This window comes from Botryllus schlosseri, chromosome 2 (assembly GCF_051294905.1).
Source record: "Botryllus schlosseri isolate E-star chromosome 2, Bs_hap1, whole genome shotgun sequence".
In the NCBI taxonomy this organism is placed as follows: domain Eukaryota; kingdom Metazoa; phylum Chordata; class Ascidiacea; order Stolidobranchia; family Styelidae; genus Botryllus; species Botryllus schlosseri.
In genome coordinates this window covers 9,284,417-9,295,295 of record NC_137237.1, presented here as the reverse complement: position 1 = coordinate 9,295,295, position 10,879 = coordinate 9,284,417, and the positions used below count along the sequence as shown (strand labels likewise).

Here is a 10,879-nt window from a genome sequence, read left to right as displayed (position 1 = left end):
GTACGGTAGCCTTATTTTACACATCCTGGCGACAGGTGAGGCACTGCCTAACTTGCCTCCCCTGGCCCCACGTCACTGCAATATAGCCTGATTTCTAAGCCTCCAAGGCAGACATATAAAATTCAAGCGGACTAATGGGTCAGTCAAATGATGCCAAATTGTTATCCTCAAATTAATATACTTGTTTTTCAATATGGTCCACCATCAAGCCTATACATTATGTACATGACTATAATGTTACATATCATTAGGGCTCGATCCTAGCTACACCTTATCTCGAAACCAATGGAATTGGTAAACACACCAGGGATATCTTGAATGTTGATGTACCCCCGGTGCTGACAGGCAAGTAGGTTTATTTAAGTGCTTCCTTTGTTTTATTCGTGATGCGATGTTCGCAGTGCGTTTGCTACGTGAGCCATACAAAATATTATTAACTATAAACGCGAACACTTCGAATTAACCAATCGAATTCGAATTTCCTCGTATGTTCTTTGTAAGAAGTCAGCTGCACCGTTAACTATGCGTTCCAGCAGAGAAAATTTTAAACAATGCACGGAAAAGCGCTGAACCGGTCCCTGGCTGGACAGACATAGCTCAGTATATAATAATGAATAATTTCAAGGTTGTAAAGGACATCCTTCTCGACATGAGTCTGGATAATGGTGGATGACTCCGATGCATATATATGGGATGCAGATCTGCCTTCAGAAAACACAGTGAACATGGCGTCATAGTAATTACTGACACATACTGGATTGTTCATTACATTTCGATCAATTGAAGAATGAAATGGCTGACCGATACCGACACCCATGTATGACGACTATCAGATCATGGCAATTAGGTTATTTCTGATACGATGCCAATTGCTTTCCATCGTGGTTTTCGTGGTTTATAGTTTTGCTTTAACATCAGCCTTTTGTCTATAACTTCTCCTCAATATTTTACCGCTGGCTGTTTTCTTGATTTCCGTCTCGAACTCGATGCCTCCGTGCAAGTATTTGTATCTTGAAACCTTACCTGCAGATAACACATACCATCATCAAGCGATCCTATATATGTTTGATTAAGGTCAAAGTGACCAATGTGTATTTTAGTAACGTAGCGCACAACCGATAGGTAGAACAGAAGACAATGGAATAACGATAAGCTGAAGTGAAGCTATACTGCGTGAACTTTGGTAACGCAAGGCTAATCTATGGAATTAATGACTTTCCTAACAAACTCCACATCTATATTTCCAACTTCATGAAGCGACAATAATGTCTGCCGTCACGCACCGACATGTGTTTCGTTTTTCGTATCTGTACACTTATACAAGTAATACAACTGCGTAACGATTTCTGTCATAATGGAGCAAATCAGAATGGACATTTTTTCGTACATAAGAAGAAGCCGGAGTTGAAGATTTTGGTTGTAGTCAGATTGGATTGTGATCCGGACGTACTGGAGACTATACGTACGCGTAGGCCCCGAGCTTACATTATATAAATCTTGAATTTCACATTTAATCATATTTTAGCGAGTTATCGACTGAAGATGGAATCGGTATTGGATACAACATTATCGTGAGTCGTGACCCAGATTTTGGTCGCTAAATGCTGGATACAGAGTAAAACATCGGTAACCAATCCTTATATTATGAAGCAATCCATATAACCAGTCGTCTTTTCAATCCCTCCATGGTTTGAAAAATGTTGCGGCAATGTGACTGTAATCACTGTTCACAAAATCAAATGCTCACCGTCTATCATTGGATTTGATAGAAGCATTGCATTGCCTGTCAAGCGATGGTGGTTTAACGATTACTTTTGAAATCACCACTATGGTAACTTTGGTATTTCAGTTATAGCAAACGAAGATTCAGAGTTTTCGGCGGCTGCAATGACTGTTCTTTTGTCACTTGAAACTACATTCTTATGCCTGTAGTTAGAGCGTGCTACATAGTCCACAACACGGGTGTCAAACAAACGGCACGCGGGCCGCATCCGGCCCGCCAGACGATTTCATCCGGCCCGCGAAGCAATGAAAAAATCCATCTATTTATCGAACACATATCTAACAAATGCGTAGGCCACGCAACACTTCAGATTGGAGATGGAGTCGCGACCACCAAAAGGTTGGAAACCACCGGATGTGGGGTGTTTATAAAGCTAAAAGCATTGTTAATTGGGCGGAAGGGGGCTTAAAAAATGTTGTTTCAGTCCGGGTTACACAACACATAGCCACATACTCCTGAACCGGATCGTGACTACCTCTGGTCGATAAGCAAATCTAGGCTAGTGTGACGTCATATTGACAGACATTGTGCTCATACCTCCTTTTGAAATCCATTAGTGGGCGCTAAAGAGTGTCCGTAATTTGAGTCACAAAAATATGGTAACCCTACTTTATAGTAATATAATGTAATACAGTATCAGGTGTATAGGCTTGGTAATAAGGTAATTAAGTGAAAAAGAAGACCATGGATTTTGATGTGACATTTTAGGATCATTTGACTAGTTCGGCCCGCGACGCAAGTTGAGTTCGACACCCCTGGTCTACATACACTAGTGAAGGGGTCTCGAACTTCAACGTCCTCGCGGGCCAATTTCCTAGCTTGTGATGCCGCCAGGGTTGTAATGACTCGAGTCACGATTTTCGGATGACTCGACTCGACTCGAGTCATTTTCTCAAAATACGGAAATGACTCGACTCGACTCGAGTCAATCTGTGTATTGACTCGACTTAGACTCGAGTCATTGCGCATGACTCGAAGCAAGTCATTGACTCGAGATTCAGACGGCGAAGACCGACATTTCATTGTAATTTCGAAGCCAACACACTATTGGGATTTCGTTTGTTGGTACTGGTGCTTGAAAATGCCACCTGAAACTGCTAAAAGTGAGGAAAATTGATATATTGTAAATGCGAACCATTCAATATCACCAAACAGAGTTAAAAAAGTGGGTTTAGGAAGACTTAAACTGGAAACTGAGCAGTCAACACATTGACTTGGACTCGGACTCGAGTCATATTACCATGACTCGGACTCGATCCTCTGTTCGCTGACTTGGACTCGGACTTGACTCAGTGGGAATTGAAAATGACTCGACTTGACTCGAGTCAAAAATATAAAAGTGAGATTGACTTGTGACTCGGAGCCTTGTGACTTGGTTACAACCCTGCATGCCGCCGCGGGTTGCAGCAGCGAATATGGTATGGAATATGTCTACTGTCTATCTATGTCTTCCATGCCATACTTGACGGGGTGAAAAGTCTGATGAAAGTGAGCCGAGTCAGGATTTTTTGGAGCACAAATAGAGTGAATTTTAACTTTTCAAATCCGAAAAAAGATAGTAGGCCTTAAATGTTGTCAAATGCTTGAAAATCCGAACTTTCGCCACTGTCCGCAGAAAATGTTCTCGCGTGTTTGAGATTGAGACCCGTGCAAAGAAAGTCTTCTGCGTTTCTCTTATAACTTGAAATCTAATAATACCCAAGTCCCAATAGAAGGTTACCATTGGATTACTGTTACTAAAATTAAACCTCGATCGATTGGTTGTGTTCTCAACACAGTTCTTATTTGGGACAATTAATACGTTACTTCGCTTATACGTTTTATGTGTCGAGTTTGATTCATTCGTGCAGCAATGCTTTTATCAGATCACAAAACCAAATATTGTGAGCAAATGAGAAATTACTTTTGTGCAGGAAAATTATGAGTGGAAAGAGTAGTCTTTTATGATATATCAATGAATTTTTGAGCGCAGTTTTACCACACGAAGTTTGCTACCGTGTCTATATATAAGTCTCACCGGCTACAAAGTCGTGGATTTCCTGTTTTGTCAGAGATTCATCATTCTTCACCACAAATGCCTTTGCTATTTCGCCAGCATCAACGTCCGGGATTCCGACAACGGCCGCATCGGCGATTCTCGGATTGGAGAGCAATAGAGCCTCAAGCTCAGCTGGAGCAACCTGTGAATACAAGAGGCAAATCATCATAAATAGGGTTCGATTTCAAAAAAAATCAATTTAAAACAAACATATTTAAAACAAGGCCCTAATTAAAAACATGTTTTATTGTTTTTTATGTTTTTTCAAACCATGACGTCACGAATATTCAATTGTGACGTCATAATTGATTGACATTGACAGTTGAAAATATAGGGTAAAAATAGCTCCTTTGACGAAATAGACCTACTATTGCTGTTGAACCGACTAATTTGAGGGTGCCAACCATCCCATATCGATATACGTCGGCTACATCGGGTGGTAATTGTCCGTAGGCTCATACAACATGTTTTTTTGTAAAGTATTGAGACAATTATGGCATAATTTTACAGCTTAAAAAATACAATTTTTTTAAGGCCTTTTTTTACGGCACTGTTTAAAACATGTTTTAAAAAAGTGTTTTAAAACACTTTTTGTTTTAAATGCAGCCCTAATCATAAACAATGAAGTAGTTTAGATGCAGCGCCGCCGCGTAGAGTTGAGATCTAGGAAGCAACAATCAATCGTCGTGTCGAGCGTATTTGAAGTCGCATTTGTGTGTCAAATTACAGATCGATCTATGTCGACTTTGCATTTACGTTCGACAAGACCGCTTGTATATAGCCTGTATGCACTGTGCAGTGTGCAGTGATGGATACGTCGCGGGAAATCTGATTGCCTATACTCCGGCTTTCTCCTGTGGAGAAGGATTTCAAAGCTTGCAAGTTGCAACGTCACACTGGAATGTCGATCGAAATTACAACGCTCAGTTGCTAGATGGGATTTGAAAGATGTAAGCCTATGTGCATTATATAATGTACAATGGGTACAATGTATTCTATTATATGCAATGTGTAATTGTGTACTATAAGTGTATACGATACCATACCTGAAATCCCTTATACTTGATAAGTTCTTTCAGGCGGTCCACTACGTAAATGAACTCGTTTTCGTCATAGTATCCTATATCCCCTGTGTGCAGCCACCCTTCAACATCGATAGAATTACGAGTGGCTTTCGTATTCTTGAAATATCCTTTCATAACCTGTAATATATGCAATGTGCATGTCCCTGAAACCAGAATCCAATCCTTGACCAATCAATGATCGTGAGCTACGGTGAGTGTTTCCCAGCTGAAGAGCTTGTATTATCACAAAGAAGGCACATCAAGCCAACGATCAATTAGTTGTGCTACGCAGTACAAATGGTGATAACGCAGTTAAATCGCGATGTATTCACTCACAAAAATACCGGGATGGTAAAATTGGTGTTAATTACAATACTTTTATATTGCGAAACTCATTTACGTGATATAAATGTAATATTTGATATCAAACAATGTATAATAATTTTTATTTTTGCAATGGAAAATTTTCTTAGCGGAGATGAAACACACCTGCGGTCCTTTCACGCATATTTCTCCATTTTTATTTTGACCAAGCTCCTCCCCGGTGTCAACATCGATAATCTGATTCAGAAGACAGAATAATGATGTTAGATTAACTCCACTACATCGTGCAATTCATGCTGCCGTGCCTTAAGCGTTGAGTTGGGACCTAATCGACCCACAGACTCGATTGGAATAACGCTTGCTGACGGTAGGATAATTGCCGCCGCTTCTGTCATACCCCATCCTACATGAAAATAGAATATTCCGTTATTTTTACCCAAGTATTTAGCATGCTAGAACCGAAGTATACTTCACCAAAAAGTTAGCATTAGCGGAGTCATACAAAAGTCTATATAAAACAGTGGTTCTTAACCGGTGTTCCGCGGAACACTAGGCCCAGAGGTTCCATGACACAATCTCAGGGGTTCGGTGGAGGTCAACGCACTCACTCAGCTCATACATATGGTTTGTTATCAATCTCATCATACGCCCGTATTGGCTATCATCGGTCACAGGAAATTATAAGCCCGATTAGTATATAGTCGAATTGTGAATTGTGGTGGTACGTCGTATGCAGTGACGTACGAAGGAGACGTTGGGTTTGGAAATCGCAACCAGGATATTCTGAAATGCCAATTATATCACCAATATTTATATGCTCATTTGTAATTAAGAAATAGGTATCACACTGTTGCGTTTTGACCGAACAATACGATGACACTTCCCAAGCCATGGAAGCGCATTGCCCAGTTGGTTAAACACCAGCGTCTCCACACCAACGGAATTGGTTTCGAAGCCCGATTCTGGTCAACTGCTAAATCTGTGACGGAGGCTTATCTGGGGTCCTCATCGCCGACCTCACTGCAACTGCAGTGCATTGAAACACCCAGACGTAAAGTGAGCCGAGCTAGAAGTCGGCAGCAACGACCTCGATCGGGACGCATAGGAGTGAGAACGATCTGAAGGATGACTGCGAGAGAGTCCACGAGAATACAGAAAGCAAAGACATGAAATTCGTGTTGTGAAGCACAAGGCCTAAAAGGCCATAAGCACCACTGTGTTGTGACCATTAATGCATACGCTTTTCAAGACGAAGCCTAGTATTTCTAAACTGGTATCTGGCTGGCAATAGAAAAAATCACACTGATGTTCGATAAACATTCTTTATGAAGTTTTCATATTCTGTGAAAACTATATTTTGATGATTTCGATATTTTCACACCGTGTTAATGCAGTTCATTTTGTGCGCCAGAACTCAATAGTAATATATTAGATGTCTAGTTACGATATGTATTGTGCTACATCTATAGCTCAGCAAAAATATGCTTGTTTGGATTCTTTCAAGTATTCTGCGGGTTAGAAGCCACTGCTTTAGATCAATAGTGTACCTTAATATAAGTCAAAAGCTTAGGAAGAATCCATAACAATATCGACCTGGTTTAAAATGGCCATGGATGACGAAACACCATATGCTATAAAAACTCAACCCTGGTCTATTTCACATCCCAATCGCTTCCGTATCAACTCCGCGATGCTAGACGGCAGCGGTGCAGCTCCACTGTGGATCAATCGCAGTGAAGATAAGTCGAAATCGTCAACCAGTTCACTCTTGGCCATCATTAGTAACATGGGTGGTACTCCAGAGAATTGCGTCACCTGCAAGTCGCACGGGATAAATTTTGCATGAGAGCATTTTGTAAAAACATAGGAGTCGCCGTCTGACCGACCTTGTACTTTTCGATGCACGAAAAGACATTACGAAGACGAAACCTGACGTCCAATACGTGGCGTATTCCCTGAGCCAAAGCGCGGAACGCCACCATCAGTCCGAAAATGTGGAAAATCGGCAACACGGAGTAGCGGCAGTCGGACAAGAATAACGGGTTCACTCTGAAAAGTGATTTCGGCAATGTAATCGGCTTCCCAGATTGTAGCACGTTCGAATCAATGCAGGAACTGTCGGTTTCCGTTTCAGGAATCTTACTGGCTGATGGTGAGCAGGGACACAAAATTGTAATGAGTCAGCATCACGCCTTTAGAAAGTCCAGTTGTTCCGCTTGAGTACGGTAAAAAAAGAATATCTTCCCTTGGATCAATTTGGACATTACGCGGAAAGGCTGTGAATTAAAAAAATGCAATAATAAATGTTATAAGCCGCGATTTTTTCATTTTCACCAATTAGTTTCTAAAACCGAGGGCATAAATCGATATCAATCGTCATCGCTTCCCCCCAACTGCATTTCGTAAGCCTTATCATGCTTAGCAACAACAGAAGCAGTTTAAACCCAAACTACTTGAAAATTGATATATATAGTAATGCTCACCGGAACCATCTTCCCCCGAGAGGAGTGTTGCGTACGACTCGCAATCTTTCGAATCACCAACAGTATACATTTTCTATTGGAAATAACAAGGCACATATGCGCTTGAACAACATTTATATAATCTACATATCTGATGCCCGGGTGGGCATGCATCGGTACTATCCAATTGATGTGCTGCTTAGCATCCGACAACCATTGACATCAATATTTCAAGGCGAGCAAAACACACGCATCTTTACCCCTCCTTAACTCAGCATCATGAATGACGTCATAAGTTAATTGACGACACTGTGTAGTGAAGAATCTAGAACTTCTAGAAATCCCTGCAGTATATGTCGTGAAAATTTGGTCAAGCTATACCCCCTCATGTAAAGACATGGTGCCAGGCGAATTACAGTCAATGAAAAGCTTAAACAGGGATATCCCACCTGAATTGAACTCATCGACTTTGCCACTTTTGATACCTTCTCATACGCTGACGTATCCACGAATACAAACTTCGGCTGAGAGTTTCGGAATTGGTGGCTAATTTCATCTAAAGATACGAAGAAATATATCCCCCGCAATATTCAAATCTTAGTGAATTAATAATTGACCAATATATAATATTATTCATCGTTTCATGTAATTATTCTGCATGTAGTCACTATTATATTATAAATCATATGTACCAATGCATATATTATGCATATTCCTTTGCTGCTACATATTATTCTCTATCTTCGTGAATTTATGAAAATGGCTTCATTTAGTATGATATGTTTAAAAACACATGATATTAGCTATTTACTTCCTAATCAGAACATAACTTATGCTGCTGTTGAACTCAGACAGACGTTTACTAGATGATTTCGTATTCTTCACCGCCGCCCTGATATCATTTTCCAATATTCTCTTACACGATGTACAAACTATAGATCATGATAACAAAATGAACTTGATTGAGTGACTGATTGAAGCTGCGTACCTACAGTGTAGAGAGGATTGCATGTGGTAATGATTGCCCCGCATGCTGCCACAGCGAGGATGACCACGACGTATTCCGCGCAATTGGAAGAGCATGTGGCAACCACGTCGCCCTTCTTCAACCCATTCCTAAACAACGCGCTGGCGCATTTAGCGGATTCGTCGGCGATTTGCAGAAATGTCCATTGGCGACCCGAAACGGCTTCGATCTGAATGAAAAAGCGATGCTGTTATATTAAATGCGAGTGCTATAAAACGGCCAGTTTGCATTTTAGATATATATGTGCAATCGCTCCATACATGGCCGCAATAAATGACTTGTCTCGTCAAAAATGTTGTCAAAATTGTATGCTTGCTTTTGCATCTTGCATATACGTTTAATAATGGTTCTCATACAATAGTCATGCAATAGTAGACTTGCAGACTGTGGCTGAAACATCACAGCCCACATCTATTGGTATCCCCGTATATTGGATATTGCCAAGCACAGTGGTCGCCAACCTTTTCAAAATTAAATTAGTTCGGCGGACCGGTCTCCAAATACACAAGTTTACAACATTGCTTGCTCCTACATTAGCCCTCAAATCTAGTAGCATCTAGCATCACAAGATGAAGGTCCGGAGACAAAATCTATACGGTAAATATATTGGAAGTATCCCCAGGTTCACAAGACGTACCTTACATGGTGGTTTACAAATACATACTATTTTTCGAAAATATTCAAATAGCTGGTTCGTGGTAGATACATAGGGGCACTGCACTCTAAAAATGATGTGGTCTCAAATTGAAGGGCAAAACGAAAGAAAAATTTTGGCCGCAGCCGTAATGGAGCTGTAATGAATTGAAACTTCTAGAGTTGCAGCACGCTCCAGCAGTCAACGCAGAGATCAAACTTTACTACTTAACGGTTAACCCCTGTAATCTCAATTCTCAGTGATAAAAGGAATGTAAGCGTTCATGAAAATCATGAATCATAGGGTACAACCCTGCACGAATCGAGCACGAATCGCTGAAATGTCGAGGTTCGCGCTATGCGAACACGTATACGTCAACAGAACCTTCGCGCCATCCAATAGTCACATAACCTATCAAATCAATCGACCAGACTATCAAATATTCATGTATACATTGTAATATTTGACGAAGATGTATAATTGTGCATATCTAATTAGAGCTTGGGGCGATATCATTATGGATTAATCTGGAATTACGTGGTAAAATTTAGGTTAATAGGCTACGCTGGTATGTTACATTCAATTCAACGTTTTACAGGAATACGAATCCTGCAAAATATCAGAACAACAACTGGGATGCTATGCAACACGTCACTAACTCGAACTTACTTACAATTGCTACGCGGTCCCCACCTCTTCTCAAAGCCCGGAAAATATAATCTGCAAAGCTTAGTTCGGGAATGACCACATCAGCGAATCTGCTTACAAGCGGCATTCCTAGTTCAGCTATAGGTATCGCTCGTCTGTTCCGAAGCCTATGGCGCGCGCATAATATTGCGTAACTTCACAAATCCGCCGAGGGGATATTTTGATCAATCATTAACACTATGCTCCAATTGTTCAGGCCCGCGAGCTATAAATCACTATTTACCTGCCTGTCTGTAATATGGTATTGCCGCAGCACTGATCATTATTCAGAGAGCGCTTGGTGTACGTTTACCATATTTTGGAATCGAGAAAGGAGGACGCTTTTATGAAATCATAAAAGTTAGTTTACCGAAATAGAAAACAGATGGTTTTGCAATAATTATTGGAAATCTTGTTGTGTTGACTGAAAAAAGGTCATCACTTTGACTAGGCTCCCGAATTACCCATTCAAACGTAATACCTATTTCGCATCATATATATGCCGATTTTCAGTTAGCCCTGTCCATTAGCCTAGCACTAGCTGTAACAGCTGTAAAGAAGGACGAACTGCCAAAAAGGATGACATTTCGGCGGCCTCGGAGGGTATTTTCACTTTCCTGAAAAAGGAGGACAAATCCTTGCGCCGTGGCATTGAATCCTGCGAAGTGCTTTGAAGAACTTCAAGTCAAATACATCTACCACGAAGTATTCTACTTCATGGTCATATTGCGCGGTCTAGCTTATCAATTATTTGGTTAGCCCTGCAAGTTCACAATACTTACTGGGGAAATTTTTGACAATAGATCTAATTTCGAAATTACCTCGCGGGCCACTCAAATCCTCCTTGAGGGCCACGGCTT

The 10,879-nt window shown here is 40.8% G+C and overlaps 2 protein-coding genes across 2 annotated transcripts in view; both read right to left on the bottom strand.

Annotated features, from left to right (window-relative positions):
- The window catches only part of LOC145433385 (actin, cytoplasmic 3-like), a 162,346-nt gene extending 161,012 nt beyond the window's left edge, over positions 1–1,334 (bottom strand). The window contains exon 1 of the mRNA XM_080310475.1: positions 1,325–1,334. The gene's annotated coding sequence lies outside the window, so the exon portion shown is untranslated. The remainder of the gene's footprint in view (positions 1–1,324) is intronic.
- Positions 727–10,464, bottom strand: LOC145433387 (putative 4-coumarate--CoA ligase 1). The gene is made up of 12 exons (XM_080310477.1): positions 10,006–10,464; positions 8,660–8,867; positions 8,121–8,227; positions 7,693–7,765; positions 7,353–7,485; positions 7,096–7,258; positions 6,856–7,024; positions 5,515–5,612; positions 5,375–5,446; positions 4,868–5,023; positions 3,801–3,963; positions 727–1,023 (listed from the first exon to the last, which is right to left on the bottom strand). Exons 1-12 carry the CDS (start codon positions 10,105–10,107, stop codon positions 896–898), a joined length of 1,572 nt encoding a protein of 523 aa, XP_080166603.1. The 5' UTR covers positions 10,108–10,464; the 3' UTR covers positions 727–895.
- Positions 10,465–10,879: the final 415 nt, after the last annotated feature.

Excerpts from the sequence above, each read along its gene's own strand:
- LOC145433387 (XM_080310477.1), bottom strand. The coding sequence starts at position 10,107 with ATGCCGCTTGTAAGCAGATTCGCTGATGTGGTCATTCCCGAACTAAGC. Across the intron at positions 8,868-10,005 it reads GTGGGGACCGCGTAGCAATT|ATCGAAGCCGTTTCGGGTCG; the intron begins GTAAGTAAGTTC and ends TTTTTCATTCAG. Across the intron at positions 7,766-8,120 it reads AGTCGATGAGTTCAATTCAG|AAAATGTATACTGTTGGTGA; the intron begins GTGGGATATCCC and ends TATTTCCAATAG.